General features: G+C 30.4%; 1 protein-coding gene across 21 annotated transcripts in view; it reads right to left on the reverse strand.

Annotated features, from left to right (window-relative positions):
* LOC145277799 (adiponectin receptor protein 1-like) overlaps positions 1-27,314 on the reverse strand; it is a 315,074-nt gene that overhangs the window by 26,577 nt on the left and 261,183 nt on the right. For all 21 annotated transcript variants that reach the window (XM_080129628.1, XM_080129639.1, XM_080129646.1 and 18 more), the window contains one exon: positions 10,363-11,046. In XM_080129628.1, the coding sequence (XP_079985754.1) occupies positions 10,363-10,707 (345 nt within the window). In that variant the 5' untranslated portion in view covers positions 10,708-11,046. The remainder of the gene's footprint in view (positions 1-10,362; positions 11,047-27,314) is intronic.

Raw genomic sequence — 27,314 nt, forward strand, 5'->3', positions numbered from 1 at the left:
AGAAGCTTAAAACTTTGCAACTTTACTAATTTTTGGGTGAGGAATTCAAAAAAAAATATTTGGCTTGTTTCTAATAACAAAACTTTTTGCCATAGAAATATTTTTACTTTGGGGAATTTAAACTCGCCAAAAAAGGACCGACAACAATAAGATTTAGAAATTTGTTATACAAAAAGTCACAAGTCATTTTTTTCAAGCACTGAAAAACTTTTAGCTTCTGCTATGGTAGATATCAAGAACACTCCAAATCCTACCATCACTTGAAACTGGCATTACCTTGAGGTAATCTGTAAACAAATGCTGACTCTACCTGTGTAATGTCATCTGACAAAGGCCATCAAAAAAAATCTTTTCTACCTTTGGTTAGCGATAAAAATTTTATTACAGCACTGGATGCAGATATAACCTCAATGACTTGGCCAATGTAAAAGTTGGTGTCATAGTAGACAGCAACCGATTGTCCTTGATACTCATAACTAAAGATATCCTCAGATGGTTCTTCATCACAACTGCAGGAATTATCTGAATGTTCAGCAGATTCACTTAGAGACTTTTTTTTTTATTGCTTTGGAGGTGGAAATGAATTAACTGGATTTCTTTTCAAGTAGTCAGAGAGAGCAGCTTCCAGTTGAACTTTATTTCCACTGGTGTTGATTTTGACACCTAACACAACCTTGAGATATCTCAGTTCAAGTTTATCAAAAACACCTGATAGAACATATAGGTCTGGGGGAGGGGGAGGGGTACTTCTACAGTTTATCACAGAAAATGGAGACGCCATTTTTTTTCGTGCACCTGTTGTTAAAATCCGAGGGAGAAATCAGTATTTTAAACTATGAGTGAAGCATGAAATAAATAACAAAAAAAATTAAACTAGATAATGATTTTTCGGTTTCATCTAAATTAATTTGTTGTTGACCCTTTACAGTTGTTTTAATTCAAAAAAATGTTTCATTAAAATTATTTATTTGTTCAGAAAAAAAAAACAAAAAAAAACTATTTTATAAAAATCCAATGTTGCTTTCATTACAAAATTGTTTTATTATAATTATATTTTCTTACGTAAACTTTTCCATAAATGTTTTTACAATTATATTTTGATAAATTTTTATACAGTAAATGTTTTTGTTTTCAAATAGCACTCGCCCAGTTTAGACAATTATGAATTTGTCATTTTCATTTTCTGTTTTTAATGATATTTTCATTTTCTGTTTTTAATAATAAAAATATATATGCGTTTCATAAAAAACATTCCCGTTTTCATTAATTGAATCAAAACATTTTCAATTAAATAATTACGGATATGTTCTCTTTAACTTTATTTACTTTTTTTCATAGTTCTTTCTGGAAGTAATTAATATCTAGTTTAATTTTTTTGTTATCTATTTCTAACTTAGGTCATAGTTTAAAATACTGATTTCTCCTTTGGATTTTAACAATAGATGCACGAAAAAAAATGGCATTTCCATTTTCGGCGATAAACTGTAGAAGGAATTAACTAAACAAAAAAAGATTATTTTTACAATGAAATTAATTTTTTCATTTATGCGCCACATGCACATAACTTAATTACATTTTCAGTTATTATTTTTTAAATAATGTACAGTGTAATTAAAAAATAATTTAACAAAAACGCCCGATAGAACATAAACAAAAAAAAATGCACATTTTTACATGAAATTAATTTTTTTATTTACACATGACTTGTTGCACATAACTTAATATTTAGCTATATTTTGTTAAATTTTTTTTATTGAAGTAAAAACAATAATCTAACTGTTAGATATATCAATAATTTAAATGTTAGATATATCAAAAACGCCCGACAGAACATAAGAGAAATAAGTAAACAAAAAAATGAGGCATATTTTTAAAAATGAAAAAAAAAATATTTCCGCCACATGCAACTAAAAATGCTTTTTTTTGGTTTAAAATATACCCAGTTTAATTTTTTAAATTTAACAATGCTGAAGTTTATCCAACCAAAAGAAGATAAAACAAAGGACATATGAAAGTTTGAAAAAAGATATAGAAAATAAACAACTGACATTATTTTTTAAATTGTAAATTTTCATTTCTTTTATTGATGCGCTTGTCACACTAAAAATATTATTTTAAACAATAACTTTCTATAACTTCTAAACAAAAACAAACTCACTTAAGACTTTGATATATCTGGGAATCAAATTGTTCATGCTGCCAATTGATTTGTGATGATACTTTGTACTTGGGATTAAGTTGTAAATCTGGATGTGTAAGTACAGTCACTTTTATTAGTGGTGCTCCTTGATTTATGAGCGTAGTAATATGACACCAACAGATTATTAAAGCGGAGATATTTCTCTACAAAATGGTGCAATTTTCGGAATTTTTTCAATTGAATTTCTTCCATATTTCTTTCACTGAAGTTTTCAAGTTGGATTTTTTTTGTTGTTGTGAAAAACAACTTAAAACCCTTTTTAAGCTCACCATATTGATAAGTGACCTTTTTTCTTTAAAATGGTACGATTTTTTATACCTAGAGACTCACAATATCATGTGCATCAAACTTGAAAAACACCAACAGTTTTTTGTGTAAAAAATAAAGCCACGTTCACCAAAACTGGTGACAAAACTTGAAGTAACCTGGATAAAAACTATTAAAGACAAAAGAAGAAGAATTATATATCTATAAAGCAAAAAGATTAAATTTTATTTAAATCAAAACTTTATCAAAATAACCAAAAAAAATAAACAAGATTTCGCAAGTTGAAATATTCATAGGTGTTTTTTATGCCATTTCAATTACTTTATTTCATTTCAAAGATGAAATATGTCTTCTGTATATGATTGAAACCCAGTGACTACTTTACTAAGAGAAAACTTGAAAGTGTAACTAAAAAAAAACAAACTCTATACAAAAAAAAAAACAGGCAACTTTAAAGCTCTTAGGTATTTATTATTATTTTTTTTTGTTTTCACACATTTTAATTTTTAAGTGTTATTTTCTACCTTTTAAATTTTTTATTCACACCTTTATAAAAAAAATAAAAATTGGTCACTGAATTTTGATTACATAATAAAATATATTTGGTCATTTTGGAAGAGAGAGAGAGAGAGGGAGAGTAAAGTATTTTAAGTGACCTAAAAAAATTTATAATCTAGGAAAAAAATAAAAATAAAAAAAATATATATATATATCCATTCTGATTCATTTTAAATATTTAAGAATGGAATCTGTTTTCATAATAGAACATTTTTTTTTTGTTTTTCTATATTGATTTTTCCCCCCCTTTGTTTTTTTTAAACTTCACCAATTCAGATGTTATTTTTAATGAATATTAGTGCAAACACTAGCAAAGTATATCTTTTGTTCCATCATTTTTATAGTGTATAAACTTGTTGATTAATACAGAAAATTTCATCAAAATTGGATACTTCTGAATTTGGGATATTTTTTCAATGAAGCAAGATGGGGATATTCAAAAACAATTTTCACTTTCATTAGGATTAGCAAATCTCTTGATGGAGGATTCCTTTCTAGGGCAGTTGCTTTTGACATATCAAAGGCCTTTCATAGAGTATGGCATAAAGGTCTACTTCACAAGATTTCCAGTTACAGTATAGCTGGAAATGTCTTCTCAGTTATTAAATCATTTCTCTCTGATAGGTTCATAAGAGTAATGGTTGATGGGCAGAAATCAGAAGCTCACAGTATTAATGTTGGAGTCCCTCAGGGTGCCATCCTGGGCCCAACTCTTTTCCTAATCTACATCAATGATCTTCCAAATCATATCCTTAGGTCATTCGTAGATATTTATGCTGACAACACTATCATCTATGGTAGTACATCAAAGACCGCAAATGACCAAGTTCTCTCTGATTCTCTCTCTTCTGATCTTGAGGAAATGGGGAAAGAGGTGCCTGGTTACTTTTAATGCATCTAAAACAAAGCTTTTGTCTTTACATAATCAATGCTCTGATCCCCATCTAGCATCAATTGCCAAGGTCGCTGGAAAAATGGTGGGATCCTTCTATCGATCCAGTAGATATCTCACTGCTGATGCAATTATTTACCTATATAAGAGCCAGGTACGTCCAAGGATGGAGTATTGTTGCCACATCTGGGCAGGAGCTGCTAGAAAGACCTTGTCCAGCCTTGACAGAGTTCAGAATAGACTTTGTAGCCTAGTGAGGGGGGGGGGCCATTTTCTCTCCCCTGCCACCTTTTTCTCACAGAAGAGATGTTGCGAGCCTGTCTTTGCTTTATCATTATTATCATGGCAAGTGCTTATCTGAGCTCCAATCTATGGTCCCCACTCGCCAAACTTTCATGAGAAACACTCGTCTAGCTGAAAACACTATCAATAATTTCCCACACTCTTTATCCGTGCCTAAATCTGAACGTAGATTCCATGAACAAAGCTTTTTTCTTAGAACTGCACGCCTGTGGAACTCTCTTCGATTTGCTTGTTTTCCAGCTGACTACAATATGGTAGTCTTCAAGTCCAACGTAAACAAACTTTTGATATGCCATTCCCCTTAAGTAATCCAATTCACCAAATTTCCACCACTAACAATTACTACGTCACTGTCCCATTAACTACTGTACACTTATTAACCCTTATCCTCGAGTGGCCTCGGGGCCTTGATAAGTTATGACTCCTTTGTAAAAAAAAAAAAATCCATACTTAAATCTTGGCAAAAGATTACATTCGCAAAGTGCATAGAATATTTATAGTGATTTAAAAGTACTTTAAAAAAGATGAAAAATTTTATCATCTGTCAGTAAAAAGTGTACAAGTGGGAGGAACTAACAAGCACTAATCAATAAACTGGCAAAGAGCATAATTAGTTTTCTTCTTTTTTCTTTAACCAAAGCTGCACTTGCCTAACCGGATTATGTATAAGTCAAGTGTGTCCACAAGGACAGGGAACTAGTGAGGACAACTACACATGACGTTGAGTCGATTAATCCATGCCAACCTCAAATTTTAGCCGTGTAAATGGGGTGAAATATGAAATTATTATGAAACATAAAATTAGATTCCTTTAAGAAACTGTGCAACAAACAGTTAATCAAATAAATAGAAAATAAAAACAGGTAAAGTAACAATTTGACAAAGAAGAAAAACTGAAATAATTATATGTTTGTACATGTACATTTATCATGAAATAATTATATATTAATATGAAACAGAAATAATTGTAAAGTACTGAAGAAAAAGAGTATAAGTTGTTATTTATAAAACACTAGTTGTACCAAGCCAGTGTTGTCTGGGAGTTTTTTTTTTCTTTTATATTCTTTTTTTTATTTTTAAATATGCTGTTCTTTTCTTATTTAAATATAATTTTAACAGTTAAATTCAATGATGGTATTGTTCCGTCATTAAGTTTGTAATTGAACCAAATTGCTATAAAACTATAACTAATTTGTTATAGTAATGTTTTAATCTCTATTTATAAATTTTTTTTAAAAATAGAATTTTAACATTTTGTATTATTTTATGTTGCTGCAATTTGGATTTCAATAAATATTTGATTAATAGTAAATGAGAAAAAATAAGTCATGCCGTGGCAAGAAACACACACGAGGAATAATCTCAAGTTTATTAATAAGGAGATTACACAGTTTAAAATAACTCAAAGTTTGATTTGAAATCATTGCAGAGATTAGATAATTGAGGTTGAATTGTCACAATGTTTTAAAACTGATTATTTTCTAAATCTATGCAAAAGTATAGATTGTTTGTTTTATGGCACATCAACCTTATCAGTTATTTTGCATCATGCAATCCTTTTATTAAATCTATTAACTTTATTCATTAATTATTAAATTTATTAATTTTATTTGGATCAAATAAGTTCCAGAGAGTTATTTGTATTTTGGGGTTTTACTATAGCAGCTGAAAGTGATCTATGTTTTTCAGGTAATCTATTATTTGTCAAATAAGCACCTTTTCAAACAGCATCATGAGATTTTGTGCGTTAAGTATTTGATGATAAGCTAGATATCTATTATAGCTCACCATGTTAGTATGACATTCACCAAAGAAGAATTAGAAATCTTAAGAGTTTCAGATTAATTACAGATTAATTTAAAGATGAACTTAATTTGCATCAAATTGCCGCAAAAGGATTTGGATTTCCACTGTTAACCAAGTAGTTGTCCAATTTATGAGGAAGGGGAAATAATATCTCATCTAGATCAGTCATGACTATTTGATAGTAGTCTTCATAATTAATAATAACATGCAGGTCTATTTACTGTTCTCATGTGTGTATGTATTGGTACAAACAATAGTTGTAGAAAATAGATTAGCAGGTAACATTATATAGTATAGGTAACATTATATAGTATTCTTACAAAAGGAAATTTCAGAGAAGTTACAAGATTTGAAAACAATTTTCTAAGAAAAAAGTAAAATGCGGAAACATCTTACAGCATATGAAAGTGTAAAAAAATCTGTTTAAAGTTTACAAATAGACCCTGCCTGCTAGATGCTTGTTCGAGATTTGATATTGAGTTAACCATTTTACCAAGATAACAATTTGTAAGAGGAAGTTTAGAAAGAAATAAAGATTACTATTTATTTACCTTTCTCCCCACAGGAGCTGGATGTGACATGTGGTACGTCTTATTGTCGGGTGTAGCCATTACTGAATGCCACATGGGCATTCATGGTTGATAATGATTATCCAGAAAAAAAAAATTGTCCGTTTTTTTAGGGTGAGTTTCACATGAGGATAAACCTTTGCAAGGAATCCACAACCAGAGTGGGTTTAAGAGCTGGCAACATGATGAATAAAGAGCCAAAGTCTAAATGAAGATTTCTGCTGCTTACCCTCACGTCATTCAATGGAATTCAGTATGCCTGTTAATATATCTTAAGTGCTGCTCTGTGACATAGGCTTTTGAACTGTTAGACTATTATTAAAATGGAAGGTCAACAATAGCGACATAGCACAGGTGTATGAAGGAAACATGAAGAGAAAGAATCCAGAAAGGATGTTAATTAAACACTTTGCTATGTGTACTCATACACAAACCATGATCAAGCTAATCTCTCTCTTTGTGTATGTGGCACTAAACCCCATGTTATTGTATTGTTATTAAAATTTATTACTCACTTATGTCCAATCAACAAAAATGCTTCAGAACCACTTGATTTGCAGCAAAATCCTACCCCTTCACTGTATATTTCCCTATATGCTGGAAGATCTTCTATTTTGATAGTTTCTTTCCTCACACTGCTTGCCTTTGAAATTCTCTTGGTGCTCTCCATTTTTCCAACCATACTAATAAAAATTTAAATGTAATGTGAACAAACATCTTGTTTCCCAACTCCCCATGTTGATCCCTTTCTATAAATCAATCACTGTAGCCCCATCTGCTTTAGTGGAAATATGCCTTACTTCGGGTGAATAAAAATAAACAAGCAATTTATATTTGGATATGGAGAGGTGGGGGGGGTTACATCTTACAAAAAATATTTTGCAAGTTCATTTTTTTTTTTTTATAAGATTTTTTAAAATTTGATTTTTTTGTACACTCATGCACTTGACATTTGCATAATCAATATTATTTTTTTTAATCAGTTAACATGATTATAAAACACTAAGATGTGCAAAAATTAAAACATACAAGCAACTATCTGAGAACTTTAATAATCTAAAATGTTTATTTGATTGTTATAGAAATGAAGATGTTAACAGATCAAATTCAAATTAGTTTCAATGAAAGTTTTCAAACAATTTAGTGATATTCAAATTTTCCTTTGATTCTATCTGGCGTCACTAAGGACCAATTGATCTTTCATATTATTGTTTATCCGAGATGCAATTTAAGATCTATACTAAAACTTTTTAGGGAAAACAAAACTATATTGATTGCTTGTTATTAAAAATGAAATATATCAACATTTTAATTATAAATCATACAATCAATGGAGCAATTTCATCAAGCATGAGAAATAAAATCTATCAATTTCTTTAATTCGATACCAGCTGTCGAATTAATAATCAATGATTTGCTTTGTTTTTTTATTAATTTATAAATTTATGTGTTAGTAAACAAAAACCTTACAGATATATAAAAAAAAGACTTCAAATATTTGTAAAAACATAAGATGAGATGTGAAAATTATTTGCAAACTGTTATTCTCATCTTCATAGTTGTTGTTTACAACATTTCGGCCAACTATTCCTCTAGTCTTCATCAGATGGTTTACCACGACAGGACAGGAATGATGAGTCTCTTAACTGTATCTTCAGTAATTACTGCCTTCCATAGTTGTTGTCTCACCACATTTTGGCCAATTAATTCTCTGGACGACTTTGGGTAGGATTGAAACCACTATCTCCAGACAATGCTCACCTGCTGGAACCGGAGAGATTCAACGTCTCTATCCACTGTGCCATGGGCCCCGAACGGCAATCAAGAGCCCATGGCACAGTGGATATTGTAATGGATAATGCAATTGCTCAGATACAAATAATTTTGAATGCTTGGATCAGCCAAATTTTGCAAGTGTCTCATAAAACACAAACTCAATTTGGCCAATTGTAACTTAAGTAGCATGAGATGGCAGAAAAGTTGAAGATATCAAAATACAGTGTATTTGTTACAGGATGGATTGAGAGAGAGAGAGAGAGAGAGAGAGAGAGAGAGAGAGAGAGAGGTGAGTAAACGTGGAGTGTAGACACGTTTACTAGAACTGAGGGTCAGCTGACCAGATTACGTATGAGTGACGTGGTCAGGTTGGCTAGATCTGAGAGACTGGATTTGGACTTTGAAGAAGACGGACGGCTTAATAGCTGTTCCCTCCCCTTCACTGGGGGTGGGGGACGCTGACGTGTTCAAAGCAAGCAAGATTCACTTCCATATTCTGTGTCGACATTTGGAAGGAAAATAAAAAACTATAAAACAAATTCATCGTCTTGGAGTGATAAATCTTCGTCTAACAGGTACCAGTCTCCCTCTAAGAGAAGATGGATTCCAGATGGATCAAAATCGACGACACATGAAGTAAGGTATGTCGAAGAAAATGCATGTAACACACACACAAAAGCATATGAACAATTAGAGATGAACACACACAACCGCATATGAAACTAGACGATCATACGCACACGGAATTCTTTTATGACACGCATAATCCCCTTTTATGTTATACACCAAACGTCAATTTGGTGCCCCTCTATGATAACCCTATTGAGAACTTCAATGATAACACTATGTAACAAACGTTCAATTTGGTGCTCGTGGACCAGTTTGCATCAACGATGCAAAAAACAGAACCTGGGGTAAATATAACATATTCACCATTTTGCATGAACATTTGTCAATAAGAAAGCCGTGTTCAAAAGTGAGCATCACATTTACTCATAGTTGATCAAAAGCAATAACACATCAATGACTCAGAGTATTATTTGCAACTTTTTCTAGCATCCATGTTTAATAATGGATAAGATCTTTTTTTTTCATAGGATTCCCCACTTATCAAGGCCCAGAGGCCACTCGAGGATAAGGGTTAATAAGTGTACAGTAGTTAATGAGACAACATCATAGTAATCATTAGTAATGAAAATTTGGTAAATTAGACTACTTAAGGGGAATGACTCATCAAGAACTTGTTTATGTTGGACTTGAAGACAACCATATTGTAGTCAGCTGGAAAGCAAGCAAGCAGAAGAGAGTTTCACAGGTGTGCAGTTCTAAGAAAGAAACTTTGTTGATGGAATCTACATTTAGGTTAAGGCACAGGTAAAGAGTGTGAGAAATTATTGATAGTTTTCAGCTAGACGAGTGTTTCTCATGAAAGTTTGGTGAGGGGGACCATAGATTGGAGCTCAGACAAGCACTTGCCATGAAAATAACGATAAAGCAGAGACAGGCTCGCAACATCTGTTCTGTGAGAAAGAGGTTGCAGGGGAGAGAAAATGGCATCCCCTACTAGGCTACAAAGCCTATTCTGAACTCTGTCAAGGCAGGACAAGGTCTTTCTAGCTGTTCCTGCCCAGATGTGGCAACAGTACTTGGACGTACTTGGTTCTTATATAAGTAGAGAATTGCATCAGCAGTGAGATAGATTGTTTTGTTTTATATATACTATTGATTTTTAATTATTTAGACAATAGTTTGTTTTTTTTATTCTATATTTTCTTTCACTTAATCTGGTTTTAAATAGAAAAGCAAGTATTTGTTTGTGTGTCTGCATTTAGCTATACTTTTTATTTGGTTAATAAATTAATTTCATTTTTTAAATTTATGATTTGATATTTTACTTCATCATAGATTTGTATAAAAAAATACAAAAAAATCATATATTGGAAACAGGATCAAAACAAAGTATATAATGGCAGAAATAAAACAATACTCACCGTGGTCAAAGGTACAGATGAACTCGGCAGCATTTTGGATGCTTCAGCTTTAGCCATTGCTTGCTTAGTTGGTAGGCACAGGTCATCTTCAGCATCCGTATAGTCATCACCACTTTCCAAAGACATATTGTCTAGTTCACCAAGCATGGCAGGGTCATTCATGGTTTCAAAGTTGTCTTCTTGGTCTGGGTCATCTTCATATTGATGTGAATGTTTAAGGTGAGCATGGTCAACCATATCAAGCAGATCTGGCTCCGGTTCTAAACTAGAAGATGGTGAGTTATGTGGTGGCTTGCACTCTCCTCTCCCACTACTGTTGCTATCATTACTACACAAGGAAGCCATTGCTGTCGATGTGGTAACACCGTGATTGTGTGATTACGCAACAGTTCAAATGTCCTCAATAAGGATTAGGTGTGGACATGACACGTGTGGCACTTCACACACGGAATATGTTGGGGAGATATGGTAGATTTTTATTAGTGTCAGGTGAAGACACTAGCCACCTGCTTGGGGGGTTTCCTACTTAACCTCCTCCTCTTTTTTAAGGGCTGTTGTAGTCAGGGGTTGACTCTCCCAGTGCCACTATTGAGTGGCTTAGGTCAACGGTGTCAAAAGAAAGTTGAAATCAGGGTTGCCCAACAGCCCAAGTTGAAGTTTTTGATTATAACATTTTGCTGGCACCTATAAAAAAAAAAAAAAAAAAAAAAAAAAAAAAAAAAAAATTAGATAGACACAAATAACTCAATTATTGAATTTCAGTTCTAAATATAAAATTCTAGCATTATGATCATTAATATTTTATATTCAATTCCCTGACAATTAGGCGACACTAATGATCAATTTAAAAAAGAAAATTCTTAGTATCATTTTTTAACACTAATGAATCACCAATTATCAATGCAAAAGCCAGGGAAGAATGAGGGTTAATGAAATGAATGGATTGTTAAATGTTGAAGAATATGGTGAAAATTGATCCATTTTATATTAGACACACAGAAGAAAAGAAATTTCTTTGCAATTGTGATAGCTAGATAAGTTCTGGCTATCTGGTTATGAATGTTTTACAAGGGGGGACCAGAGATTGGAGCTCAGTCAAGCACCTTCCATGGAAATAATGACAGAAAGACTAGCAACATCTACGTGAGAAAGAAACTACATAAAACAGAAAAGATGATTCTCCACCAGATTGTGTAACCAATTTTGTAGTTTGTAACAGCAAGAAAGAATGCACTAAGCAACACCTTCCCAGATGTGTTAGAAGTACTCCATCTTGGGGCATATCTAACTCTTCTATGGATAAAAGATTGCTACAGAAGTCAGGTACTTTTTAGAGTAATAGAATGATTCATTTTTCCAGGAAGCTTGGCAACAAATTGGACGTAATGATTCACTTTTAGATCTGGATTTATTAACACATTTTACAATGTAAGTAGAAGAAACATTGGAACAGCAGAGCAATGGTCTAAATTTTGATGGAATCATCAGTCAATGTAACCAATAGTTTAGTAGGTCTCGTTACAGTAATTAAAATGTTATCGTATGACACCAAGTCACGGACTGAAGTTTACATTAATTATATGTGTTTGTATAAGCAAATTTGAAATATATATTTTTACATGTTTATTTTTAAAATAAAGTTATTTTAGTAATTAAATAAAATCAAAAGGACAAAGTACTTAGGATGAACCTTAGACTGTGTTTTAACATTCATTTAACATGGTCTCAAAACGTTTCTGGAATTTATTAATTAAAAAAAAAAAAAAAATCATGAGTATGCCAAAAGTCATACCCAACCAGCTCTTGGTGAACAATATTCTTACATTAATCACTCCTATCTAGCATTTCCCCAAGAGTCTTTTTTGGTCCACTTTGCTTTAAATATGCAGTTTGTTTCTTTTCCAAATTATTATTTTGTTTTTAAATACAATGTTTAAACTTAAACATAGTCAAAAGTCAGAGGTTACATTGGTCAAAACGTTATGAGAATAACATCAAAGACAAGAAGAGTAATCCAAATTATTGATCTTCATTTCAAAAGTGTTGAAGCATAATTTCAAGAAAGTTACAGAGTACAAAAGAGACATGAAATAATTCGAAAGGCAAAGTACCCAAAACTTTGGTAATATAACCAAAGACAACAAACATCAATTTTCCTGTAACTAATGGAAATTACAATCTCTCAACTCAAAACTTTTAACAATTTTTCTTTTTTTTTTTTAATTCTAAAATAGAATATAACTGATTTTTAAGATAGAAATACAACAATAAAAAAAAAACGTCTGATATTAATTGTTGTACATCATATATCTACTAATGGTGGGACGATTAATCGGAATCATTAATCGTAAGAATCGTGTATTTGGGGGGGGGTAGCGGAATCATTAAAAAATACCTTAGATTTACGATTCTTTCATTATGATTCTCTTATATTTTTAAGTTGAACTGTTGGTTCGAAGTGAGAAAAATTTGATAAAAATGTCATAGAACTTTTCATAACATATTTAATATAATATACAAGAATTTTATTAATTACTTTAAAGGTAATCTTCATTTATCTTAATGAGTTTTCTTATTCCATCACATAGTCGCTGTCTGTTTCGAAACTTCGTTGCCCATGATTAATTATCTGTAACTTTAGGAGCCACGCGGTAACATTGTTTTCATTTGTGAGCGAAGTTTATTTATGTATAAAACAGCCTAACTACATAAAATCCATGAAAAAGTTGATGAATACTTAACCCTTAGAGAAAAAAGATTTTACAGTGCTCTCATTGCGAGTAAATCATGTTAAAAATCAGTGGTTTTTCCAACTAATACCTAAAAAAAAAAAAAAAAAAAAAAAAAAAAAAAAAACGGGGGGGGGGGGTTATCTTTTGGCAAGTTTTTTTTTTTTTTTTTTTTTGACTCTTCCATTAGTAAATGAGTGAAAAACCTCATTAGTAAATGAAAAATGTCTTGTCAACCTTTATATGTTTAAAAAATAAAACAAGTGAAGTCAAATTATTTAAACAATAAAACAATGCGGTAAGCGAATTTAATTTTTTTTTTCTTTTAGAAATTTACATTTCATTAAAATATTCTGCGAATGAAGCAATCAAACATTTCTTTTGGAACTTCTTTGCACAAAAAAAAATAAAATAAAATAAAATAAAAATGTGAAAAATTTATTAAAATAGGAAAAAAGTTTAACGTTTTTTTAAATCCTTTGAACCCTAACTTTGCAAACTAACTAATCACTCAGAGCCTGGTATCACAGTCGTGATGTGAGCATAGGTAAATGTTTCCCAACCCCTAACAAAAAAATAAAAATAAAAAGGTTGTCAGAAACAGCATTAAGGCGGAGGCGATTTCGAAAGTTCAATAAATGACTTTTATTTAACAATAGAAATGAACAATTACCAAAAATTTACTTTATATAGAAATAAAGAGGTAAATTAAGACATTAAATAAGAATAAACATTAAAGTATATAATTATATAATAAAAATATAGGAGTAAACCAATGGTAAATGTTACCTTACACTACAACAGAACATCGACCACTCTAATTTGATTTTTTAGGGATAATCGAGGTATAACATGATCAGCCAGTTTCTGAAGACCGAGGTTTAACTAAATCCATATAGGTCAGCATGATGAGGTCGCGTAACCCCCGACTTATTTAAAATACTTTATACTGGTTGATTAAGAGAGCATAAATCCAGTAACTGAAATCATGAGATCACTGCCTCACTGGAGGGCGAGGATGATTACTCTCTCTGGTATTTGAAGCAGTATACCAGTCTACCAGGGGCTTGGTGGAAAAAAATAACTTGCTTCACTGCGTTCCTGACTGAACGAAGAGCATGGGGACATTGATCGCTGACGGCCGGTTGACGCACAATCCACGGAAAATTAGGGACTTCTGAAATTTATGAATACTCATTTACTCGGTTATTTCATATCAAGTTTTAAAAAAAAAAGTGGTTGATTTTTTTTTTTTTAACAGTTTTAATGCTTTTTAATTGATCTAAAAAAAATTTTTTTAAATAAATAAAAATTTCACAAGCGGTTTACAAAAGCATAACCAAACATTTTTATATTTTTCGTTCTTTTTTGGGGGTGGGGGTATTCAATTATAGGACTTGTGTAGTGTAGTTTAACAGGTGGTTCTGGAGTTTAATTAACAGTTTTTCCATAAGTAACACGCCGACATTTACCATTTTACAAAAATTCTGTTTACATTCATGAGGGGGTGGGGGTGCTGGGGTGGACGCCCTCCCCCCTTTTTTGTGAAATGGTAAATGTCAGCACGTTACTTACGGAAAAATGGTTAATTAAACTGCACAAGCACCTGTTAATGGAATACCCCGCCAAAAAAGAACGAAAAACATAAAAATTTGTTTGGTGCTTATGTTTTTTGCAAACCGCTCATGAAAACTTTATTCTTTGATCAATTAAAAAAGCATTAAAAACTACGTAAGACAAAAAAAAAAAATGAACCAAATTTTTTTTTTTTTTTTTAACTTTCTTATTAGAAAGATTCCTACGCGATGTGATAAAACACTTCACTACGCCCATTCACATACGAACGTATCATGTAAGAAAAACACAACCAAAGGCAGTGAAATGGCACAAAATAGTTCCAGGGTCTAGGGGTTCATACCATGCAAACGGTAAATTTGTGGCGGGTTTGATTATCAGATTTGTTGTCAACAACCTCGAATACTCTTAAAAAACAAATTAGATGATCAGCGTTCTCTTGTAGCATAAGGTAACATTTACCAAATCAATTTATTTTAATTTAAAACAATATTATTAAAAATATTTTTAAAAAACAATATTAATAAAAATATTTTTAAAAAACATTAAAAATATTTTTTAAAAAACAACATTAAAAATATTTATAAAAAACAACATTATTAAAAATATTTTTAAAAAACATTAAAAATATTTTTTAAAAAACAACATTAAAAATATTTTTTAAAAAACAACATTAAAAATATTTTTTAAAAAACAACATTAAAAATATTTTTTAAAAAACAACATGAAAAATATTTTTTAAAAAACAACATTATTAAAAATATTTTTTAAAAAACATTTAAAATATTTTTAAAAAACAACATTACTAAAAATATTTTTTAAAAAACAAATAAATAGGAATAATTTGAGACAATTGAATATAAAAGGTAAAAATTTAATCAAAGTTTTAGTTATTTTTAAATTTCATTTAGCAATAAGAATATTCTAGAAGCGGCAAAAAGAAAGCGGCAAAAAAAAAAAAGTTAAATTTTAAAGAGTTATCGAAGATAAAGAGAAAATAAAACAAAAAAATGAATATCAAAAGATAAACAAAACATGTTATATCCCCTTGAAATTTGATGTTATTGTATTTTTGTTTAGTTACTTTTTCTTTATATTTTTTAATATATAAAAGAAATTGATTGTTATTAATTTCATGCCGTATGTTTAATTCATGGTTAAAATGTTTGTTTTAACTTTTATCTTCAATGAAAAAAATTTTATGAAAAAAATCAAATCGCCTTAAATTGAATGGTGATCGACAAATGTTTTACACTTCCATATTTTTATTGTCAACGAAATTGGTGAAATCGCCCTTTTTCAATTAATCGTCTGCTCTAGTTGGGGACTCATGATGGTGCATCGAGTCCATAATACATTGTAGTCTACATTGTACTGTAGATAACCTACTGTTGATTTTGTAAAATTATTTTATATATAATGGCTTGAATTAAAGTTTAAAATGTATAAAAGTCAAGTATCATGATTCAATTATGCTCTAAACAGAAACATTCATTCATTTCGAACACGCCCCTGTCATATAAAAGAACCTATTGTCGAATTTATATGCCAAGCCTTAATGCTTGTGTGGTAAGAAAACTTCTCAAATGTACTTGTGATGTTAGGCTGTGTAAGGTTAAGTTTAGTCCAAAATCGCCTGTTCCTTATTTCATTCGATTGTTTCAATTATCAATACTTATCAAAGACATTCCGATACAAAACCTATCTAAGAACATTGCTAAGCACATGAAGTATCTTTGTGCGAAATTTCATAAAAATCAGTCAAGCCATTTAGGAGTCCATAGGGAATGAACACAGAAACAAATACACACACAATGTTCCTTTTATATAATATGAGATGACAATGAATGAAAAACTAAAAGGAATTTTATTGAATTACTTAAAAAAGTTCAAGCCGTAAGAATGAGGGAAACAGATGGAAGAAAGTTCTAAAATTATCATTTGAGAAATAGCGACTATGATCATAGACCTTATCTTTAGAACTACAATAACATTTAGAAGAAGGCTATTTTTAAAAGATAATATCAATATAGACTAATATAATACATTTTTGTTAAAAGTTAAAAATCTTACATTCTATGGTAAAAAGGAAGAATGTTGTAGCCATAAACATTGTATATAGTGAAGGAAATTCTATATTTCTGACCAATAAACCAAATGCAACTGAATCAGAGATGTAATTACGTATCACAACCCAAAATTTTATTTTTATTATATTTAATTACTTTTAATGTGAACACAAATCTTTGCAAAACATAAACGCTGATATATTTACTTTCGTAAATTAGTCATTAAATTATCACAAGAAAAAAAAAAATTTTAATTTAAAAAAAAGCATGGAAGCACAACCTTGACTGTTCATATATTTAAAAATTAATTTCAACTATGAACTTGAATCTTCTTAATGATTAGCGATCAACCATTTTTTCTTTAATTGTAAATAAATAATAAAAATTTTGGCCATATAAATGAAAATTTCTTCAGTATTTCATTCACTAATGTTTTAAACTTCGATTTTTTTGTGTGTGAAAGACCATATTAAGACCATCATATTGATGAATGATCTGTTTTTCAGGAAGATGGGGCAATCATTATATGAATAGTAACACAATATCAGAGCAAATGTGAAAAACACCAATATTTTTCACAAAAAGAAAATGAATAATAACCTAACTTAGGAGTAGCATGGTAAAACTATTCATGGCACAAAAAGTATAAAAAGAAACTATAAGTGTAACTGATAATGTACTTGAGTAAAATTCAGTTCTAAATGACACTCATCTGAAGGTTCATTACTCAGTATGGACAATACTAAGAATTGCGATTTCTACCCAATCATAATTAAAGAAACAAGAGCATTCCTGTGGTTTAAAGGGTTTCATTTGAAATTCTGTAAGGATTCCTGAGTTTGACAAAATATACCTCAAGAAAGTTACATCTGCCAAAAACGTTGTGAAAATATGATTCAAGATGAGAACCGTAATCCAGATAATTTACAAGAAAAAGAATTGTATATTTATAAATAGAAAAAGTTGAATTTTATTAATATCTAAATTTTATCAAAATAACTCCAGAAAAAAATAAAAATATCACAAGTTCAAATTGAAGGAAATTTTTAGTAAAATTTACTCTTTTTGACAAAATAAATGAGAAGTAATCCTTGAGAGGATGGTCGCATGATAACAAAACACATACTACATTACATTCCTCTCTTTCCCCAAACAGAGCATTGAAAGATGATAGCACATTAATAGAAATAATAGAATAGTTTTGGATTCGGACAAATACTAAAACTCTATTAGTAAGAAATAGTGAAATTTTCAAGTTAGAAAAATTTTGCAGATATTAAAAATGTGTATAGAATCTTTAAAACTACATGCTTAATTGTTCTTTAAAGTTAGGAATCTAATTTTTGGTACTTGCTCTTTGAAGACCAAAACCCAAGCTTCTGTCAGCAAAACTATGTTCCTTTCTGCTTTACTGTTAGATATACTAAAAATACAATGAAAATTATATGAATACTAGTGTACACTCTTCCATCAAAAGTGAGAGGAAAAATTATGCTTCGCCAGTGTTCACACTAATATTTGGTACTTATGCAGAACAGGAACTATGTTGTCGGTTACATAAACCACCAAAAGATGCTGAAACACTTAGCTAATGAAAATCGCAGCAATCAACAATTGACAAATGCGATAAAAATATTGTGAAAAATTTAATAAATTTGGGAAAACTGGTTAAAATCATCAACATAAATCTAGCAGATTTTCAAACAAAACACTTTAACCCTGACTTATATTCGGTATGGTTGAAAAGGAATAAGCAAAAAATATAAATTAAATTAAAAAATACATAAAATAAAAATATCATTAAAGAACATATTTGTTTCCTATCAAAAAACTAAATATTTTATTGATGAAACTTACCTTACAAATGTTTTTTTCCTTGATTTAAACTTATTTTTCCCTTTTAATTTTTTTAAAGTTTCTTACAGTATTCCATTAATAGCACATTAATAGAAATAATAGTATAATTTTGGATTCAGAAAAATACCAAATCTATTAGTAAGAAAGAGTAAAATTTTAAAATCAGAAAAATTTGGTGAAAATTATAAGTATATAGAATCTTCAAAACTACATTGTATTTTCTTTGTAACAACAAAAATATTGCTTTCATTGAAACATTTGGTCAGCATTTTGACAAGAAAAAACCCACAAAAACAAAGTGTACATTCAGCACTTTCCGGTGGTTTATGTTACTTGGCCGGAGTAGGCTGACAATAATGCGGTCACTGTTCTGCATAAGTACTTAATATTCATATAAAATCATAGAATTACATCAGTAATTTAATTTTTTGTACATAAATTATTTTCATTTCTCATGACAAAGAAAAAACATGTACAACTATCATTGACTTTAGACAGAAGATTTCTTTTTGGATTCATTTCATATGGTTTTACGTGCTATTTCAACAAATAGCACGTAGGTCTTTTTAATGGATGATAAATTATTGGAAGTTAAAAAAAATGCAAGTTATTTCTGATAATCTAAAGTACCAAACGTTTATTTAGTTTTATTTTTTACTTTCTTTGATTATTGGGAGATAGCAGGTGAGGAGGAGGCATTAAAAAATGACAGCCGACTTTCTGGAAAGTTTAAAGAGGGGAAAAAAAGAAAAATGTATAAATCGGTATAGAAAGCGAAAAGAAAAATAAAGAAAACATCATAAAATAGATTTGTGTTCTACTTTCTTTTATTAGTCATGCAAATATTTTGAATGACAATTTACAAATAAATACACATTGCTCTTCATTATAGTGCAAAATCCATTATAAATATTAACATCCACATGACAGATGATGCATCATCAAATAATATTTAAAAGAATTTCTATAGAGATCAAGAATGCTCTTGTATAGTAAGAGATGGTTAATAACACAGAAAGGAACCAACGCATTTCAGATTTGTGTATACATAAGAGAATATGAAGAAAATGTAATGAAAGCATAAGATTACACATGTCTGCATGACATGGCTTCAGATATGTATAATAAACACAGACTTAATCGTCATACACAGCACAGCAGCAGTCACTTTGTTGTTTTTTTAAGAAACAATGCTTTAATTATCTTTAATGCTAAAAATGTCAGTCACAAACATAAAAAAAGAAACATGCATTAAAATATAACAAAGTGTCAACATTTTCTATTTTCTTTTAGTTTAATTTTAATTGCTGGGAATATTCCTCAGAAATAATTTGTATCTTTTTAAATATCTAAATTATTTTGATTTGTCTATGTGCGTGTGTTAACTACAGAGCTGGATAGAAATGCAAAGAGATATACGCATTCATGCATTGCATTTAACAGATTCATAAACAGTCGTGTTTCGCTTCGTGTATACAAAACAAAGCTGGCATGTTTAATGTCACTGCCTGGCATCAGACTTGTATGCAATCCAAGGGGATTGGAGGAGGCGGTACATTAAAAGAAAAAGTGAAGATAGAATCAAAAGCTCAGGAAAAAAAAAATAGGAAGAAAAGAGAAAGTAGGAAGAAAAAAATAAGAGAGGGAAAAGAGAAGAAACCGTGAATGAGACGGAAAAAATTTGAATAGTCATAACCACAAATGAATAAGAGTAAAAACATGGTGCAAATAGAAATAGGAAATTTCTTATAGCTGAGAGAAAAAAAAAAGTGAAAATATAATTTACTTCCATCCAATAATAAGGTTGACAAAAGAATAGTAGGTGCAACCCTGTTAAACAACAGTGTCGTTTGGTTTGGAATGAAAAAAAAAAATGGAAGCGGCATAAAAAGAAAAGAAAACAAAAAAAAACAACAATTGTTATGCAATGAGTCAGGGAAAGAAGTAAGCAGAGAAGGCATCGATATCTTCTCAGATAAATGGAAAGGTGCTGCAAAAGGGGAGGTAAGGTGGAAAGTCAGTCACTTTCACAACTCACAGCCTTGTGGATCATAAGAGGTCAGGGTCCAGTTCAATGAGATTTTCAGTTTTTTTAATCTAAAAGATTCCATTATTGAAGGTTTAGATAGAAAAAAAAACAATTATTGAAAATAAAAAATAAATAAACAATAAATATGTTCCACGACTAAATCTAATTTAAGTTGTTTAATCTTAAAATTAAAAACTATTTAAAAAAAAAAAAAGAAAAAGAAATATGAATTAAATTTTAGGTTGAACTCAATTATTTTTGTTTAACTAGCAATAATGAAATGAAATATTAAGAGTGTAGTATAAAGCATAATCATTTGAGCTGAATGTAAAATGTTAGTTGAGAATAACAAAAAACGATACTAATACTTAAATTTTTTATAAAATTGTTTGCTCCATACAAGGCATATTACCACTGAAGCATAAGGGGCTACTGTGATAAGAGCCAGATTTATAGGAAGATCTGGGTGAAAAGTTGGAGAGTAAGATGTCTGTTCACAGTACATTTCAATTTCTGCACGTTGGTACAGTAGATGGTTCAGGGAGAGAATTCCAAAGGCAAGTAATCTGAAGAAAGAAACTATTAGAATATAAAAACTTCTGGCAACTCAAAATTATAGATCTCTTTAGCAGTGGAATTTTGCTGCTAGTCCATCCAGTGAGTTGAGGTTATTTTCATGAGGGGGGGGTACAATTGCAGTAAGTTCAGAGTATGTTTTGTGAAAGTACTTGTAAGCAGAGGAGTGTAACACTATAGCAATATGATAGAGGTCGAAGTTTGGCAGCCAGTGTGAAAACTATTAAATTAGAAATTCTTTTGTTACACTGTTTAAGAGGGAGAGGCAAACTCAGATGTGGCAGCGATATTCTATGCAGAGAAAAATAATGGCTTTATAGAGATGTAGAATATTTTGATTTTACTGTGTCTTGGTGACATAAAAACGTCTTCTTTTCAATATGCTGTATATTGGATTTGAAACATGAAAATATGTTAAGATTTTTGTTCCTTAGAAATGCTGGTTGAGTTAAGACAATGAAAGAGTTACTAAGAAATGAGAGTTCAAAGTGCTCAAGAACGTTCTGGTGAAAGTTGTTTTGTCTATCGTTATTTTCATGGAAAGTGTTCAACTGAGCTTCAATCTATGGTCCCCCCTCGCCAAACTTTCACAAGAAACACTCGTCTAGCTGTAAACACTATCAATAATTTCCCCCACTCTTTACCTGTGCCTAAACCTAAACGTAGATTCCATGAACAAAGCTTCTTTCTTAGAACTGCACGCCTGTGGAATTGTCTTCCGTTTTCCTGCTTTCCGGCTGACTACAATATGGTTGTCTTCAAGTCTAAAGTAAATAAGTTCTTGATGAGCCGTTCCATATAAGTTATTAAATTTACCAAATTTTCATTACTAATGATTACTATATTGACCAACTTCTACTGTACACTCTTTAACCCTTATCCTTGAGTGGCCTCTGGGCCTTGATAATGTGGTGATTGCCTTTGTAAAAAAAAAAAAAAAAAAAAAAAAAAAAAAAATGTCCATTTCAGCTGTCGTCATGTGCATTTATGTATATGTGTGTGCATATAAGTGTGCTTGTTTTGTCAGTGGTAGTGCACATATTAACTGTGTACATGCTATTAATACAAGTTTGCCTTCATGGAGATGCAAGTAATAGGGACCCCCCCTCCCAGGTCTAAATGGTTCATTTCATATATATGTGTAAATGTTTGTATGTTATTAACAGGTAATCTAAAAATTTAATTTACTGACTGACTTGAAATTCTGCTATAATATTTTAATTGGATACATACATGTTTTTATGTATCACTTTTTAATTATAAAATTCTACTAAATTTTTATTGAATAAAATATTTAGTTTCCTTTATAATGAACTGGCTATTTTACTGTACAGGAATTATCACCGGCAATGTGACAACCTTTCTTCTTCAATCTTTTTCCTTTCCGATTTACTTTGTTGGTTGAATAGACATTTTCTTCTCTTTCTTTAAGATTTCTTTCTGAGAGAGCTTTAATGATTAAACTTTCACGTAAATAACAAAAAAAAAAAAAAAGGCTTGGTTTTTAACATTTTGTGCCGGGTTCGGATGCTCATTTTCCATGACATTAATTTCGGACACTAAAACCAACGCTACTTCAGTTTTTGTTAACTATTCATTTTGCCTTCATGGCCAAAATAAAACGAACACTGCAACGCAAATTGCTACAAAATTGTAATTTTTATTAAACAAAACATTCGTAGAATTGTAAGAAAAGAAAAACGTAACTGCTTTTTGTTTTACACAAAAGATTTTATTTCAACTATTTTACTTAATGTATCAAAAAAAAAAAAAAAAAAAAACTTAAGCGTAGGTGTCAGGTGAAAACCCAGAATTGATATAAAAATGTTCCGCTTATGAAACGGGACTTCCTATTTTAGTTTTAAATAAGTAACTTGCTTACATTTAATACTTTACAAAATATGTAATACTTGATTATATTCTGCTTAAATGTTTTTTTACAATAGTTTAAATCTGTTTTTTTTATTTTTATAATTAGAACAATATATTACTTTACTAGCGGGGGTACCAGGCGTTGCCCGAGTGTTTGTTTCCGGGACGGGGGGGGGGGGGAGTTTTAAAAAATGTTATGGTAGGTAAGTAGGAAGGATCAAACCCGGAGTCATGAGTAAAAGTAGGAAAATAAAGTGTGAAAAAAAAAAAAAAAAAAAAAAACATCTGCAACGTTAACAGTTTGGCCACCAAGAAAAGTCCATTCCAGTTGTTTAGGAAAAAAAAAAAAAAAGACTACGGTAGGTCGGCGCGAACGTGAAAATATAATGTGAATTGTCCAGCACGCTAACCACTACGCCACAGAGCACTGCAGCTTAGTTTAGTGATTTTAAATAACTTCACATGAAAGAACTATGAAGCCAAACCGGTGTTCTCTTCTCAACTGTTCCTTGTGAACGATCCCCAAACGGTGTTAAGTGGTGGCAGGGGGAGGAGGAATTTATTAGAGAGAAAATATTTTACCACTTCCATTGATCTTAACCGATTTTGGCCGTGACTTCTCAGCAAAAAAAGTATAGAATTCTAAGATTATCGAGGAATTTGAGAAATAATAAGCCTATAACACACCTCAGATATTGTTCTGCTGTTTGTGCATATTATATTTGCATGAAATATCTTGATTTTTAATCCTATTAATGTCAAAATCAGACGGGAAAAAATGAGTTCATTTTATTTATATAGAGATTAAATACTAGCTGCACCCAGCCACGCATTGCTGTGGTTGAAAACAAAACATAATAGGCAAAATGTATGCTTATGTTCATGTTCTCAATACCTGTGGATATTGCTTTTGCCATGTTGCAGTACTGAAAATATCCAAAATGCACGCAAAACGATAATGTATAAGTTTATAATTAAAGGGATTAGTTTTCGCAGGAAATAGAAATGTAAGCTTTTTCGCATGTATTTATGGCAAATGTCACATGACAAAACAGAAACGGCCGCCGAAAGCATTTATTTTATATAATCATGGAATGCATAAATTGACAATAAACTTGTTATAATGGTGTTTCTAAATAAAAAATGTAAGTAGGTATAATTGTGTTTTTAAATATGAATCAACTTTTCAGCTGTATGATACCGCTACAATAACGAGGAAGCACCCTTTTGTATTAGCCGATCCATACAATGGACAACCCCACACAATTTGACTAGAAAGTAATGGGGAAAGAATAGCTCGATAGAAAGTAAAAAAAAAAAATTTAAAAAAAAACAAAAAAACTAAAGATTAGATTGATATTTAATTATGTAAATAGAATTTGCAGTTTATAATGTTTATTAACATCTAATAAATATTTATGCAAAGTATTTAAAAGCAAAAGTTGTGTTTTTCTTTGGTAATCCACGCTGACAGGAACACACGCACACAGAAACACATGTAAATGTAAACAAACGGGTGAGAAATAAAAAAAATTTTTTTTTTAATTTTAATGTAAATATATTGTAAGTTTACCAGAAGTTGCAGTTTAAATGAGATTTTCGTATTCTGCATAGTCTAAAACCTATAAAAGTCATCATTTTAAAGAAAATTTTGGAGGTAGAGGTCTTTATATCTTGATAACTACTTGTCTCTGCAAAACTTAAATGAGATTTTCTTAATCAGCATAGTCGAAAACTTTAAAAAGTTGTAATTTTAAAGAGAATTGTTGAAGTGGACCTAATGTAAAAAAATACACATGGACACACGGACACACACACATGACCACAAAAACCTACACACACGGACACACACATACACAAAAAAAACACACACATACAAACACGTGCACACACACTTTGCAAATAGTTAGGAATAGACAGCTTAAAGGCTTCAAAATCACACATAAGGAGATTTTGAAGTACATAAACTGTCAATTTCTGGTTACGATTAAATGTCAAGCAATTTAGTTCATTGTGTAAGGTTTTGGCAAAGTTCAGGTCTGTTTTATTTTTTATTTTTTTTTATTTAGCTTATAAAGAAAGAATTTTAGTCAATTGTACTTAAAAAAAATTATCTTAAAAAAAAAAAAAATGAAATAATTGCTTATCAGAATGTGACGATGTGTCGAAAAACAGTAGTCATTAACACCAAGTACGATTTATGTAAACACAAAATATTTAGCACTGTAGTGTAACTGTATAGGAGCAATTAACATCTACAATATATTTAATGTAAGAAAAGAATTCTTGGCTCATAAACATGTTTCAATGTGTCACACTTGGTTATTATGTTTGTATTTGGTTTATTTTATTTAACAGGATTGCCTCTTGTAGAGAGTGACATAATATTTTAAAATTTCTGGAACGTTCGTTTTTGTATTGATTAAGATTATGGAATGAACAAATTGTCAGCTCTCACCCAATGAGATTTGGCAGAAGATGAGAAGGGAAAATTTATTATTTTTGAATTGGGAAATGAAAAGATTATGTTATGTCTGTGAGTATATGATCCAGTTAATAAGGGTGGAACCTTATATCTGTCAAAAGTGCAGAAATCCTCCCGGTGATGACTGGGGGTGGTAGAAGGACTTGTTATTCAGAGGGGAAAAATAAGAACTACTTTCTCTAAAGATGGTTGCGATAATGTTGCTCTTAGGATGAAATGTAGGATTTTATTTTAACGACCAAACGTGCCTAAAATGGTATTCTAAAGTTACATAAGATAGTGGCTAATAGTCTAGACATAATTAAATTTTTATGTAACATCTTTTGTTGCAAACCTACAGTACTTTTGTCCAGAGGGGAATTTCTGGAATCAAAATACTATATAGGAGAGAGGTCTATTAATTTCTTTATATTTCTTTTAGAAAAATAGAATAAAATGTTTTTGGCAGCGCAGAGTTAAAAACATTACTTTGGCCTTACTTTACAAAACTAAGTGACAACCTTTATAATTTTATGGTTTACATAAAATGATTGCATCTCACATGGACAATTATATGTTGCATGTTCTAGAGTGGGCTAACCAGACAATCTTTATAACTACAGAGAAAATAGAATAACCAAAAATATTGTATATCCAAAAGTATTGTGAAATTATGCATATAAGAAAATTCACTTTCTCTCTTTTTTTCTTTTCTTGTTTAATCACACTGAGCCACAACAATGGATGGCCAGGTACAGCTAGTATATATATAGGCAGATAAAAAATAGTTTACTTATCTTCATTCATATCAAAGTTGAATTCTTAATGTATATATCAATAACCCAGCTTTTACATTTAACCACAGGATCTTTTATATATATCAAACATCATCCATATATCTTAGCTATTCATAGTGATACCTAATCAATAGTATACATTATTGCATTTAACTACTTTGATTTTCTTTTTAATTAAAATTAAATTTTGGACTCTTTTTCACACTGCCATAGATGAAGGGAGAATGAGTAAAAGTAATAGAGAGTATTAAACACAAAAGTTTCATAATTTGAATCCTGTCTACAACCACCATACAGACAGTACAATTTCATTTTATGTTCAATCACACTCAATAATGAAATTTCACATTACATGGGTTGAATCGAGGTAAAAGGCAGCAAAATATTAAAGATTTTGTTAATAATGGAAAACGTGTAAAAACTATTGTAAAACTGTTTTGTAAACAGTTACACATTAATGTACAATGATCCATTCATATTAACGAGTCGTCTAGTCCAATTATAACATTGACAATGTGCTTCTTGTAAAAATTACTAATCAATAAGAGGCTGTCTATAAAATGAATTCCTTTTTCTTAAAGTGCAACTTTGTTCAAATATGATTCATTTCAACGGCTAACATATTGAATCTTCTTAATATGATTCATAGCATAGTAAAGATCAAGTTAGACTTTTGTTTTAATAGTAAATCAAAAAAAAAAACATATAAAAACAAATTGATACACAATCTGATAATGACCTGTATTTCTGAAGATCTAATACAATTGTTTCTGAATTTAAATGAAGATTGATCATTTATATTTGGATTCCACAAGAACCCCTAGTGTAGTGGATAAAGTACTTGGTAAAATTCAATTGTAAGGTATACTTTTTTTGGATGTTGAGGTTCAATACTCAATGCGAGTGACAAAATACAATTGCAAATAACTTGGAACTTCTACCAGTCATGACCAACGGAATAAGGACATGTTACCCACTGAATTA

This window comes from Euprymna scolopes, chromosome 6 (assembly GCF_053919585.1).
Source record: "Euprymna scolopes isolate OS-2025 chromosome 6, ASM5391958v1, whole genome shotgun sequence".
Taxonomy (NCBI): domain Eukaryota; kingdom Metazoa; phylum Mollusca; class Cephalopoda; order Sepiida; family Sepiolidae; genus Euprymna; species Euprymna scolopes.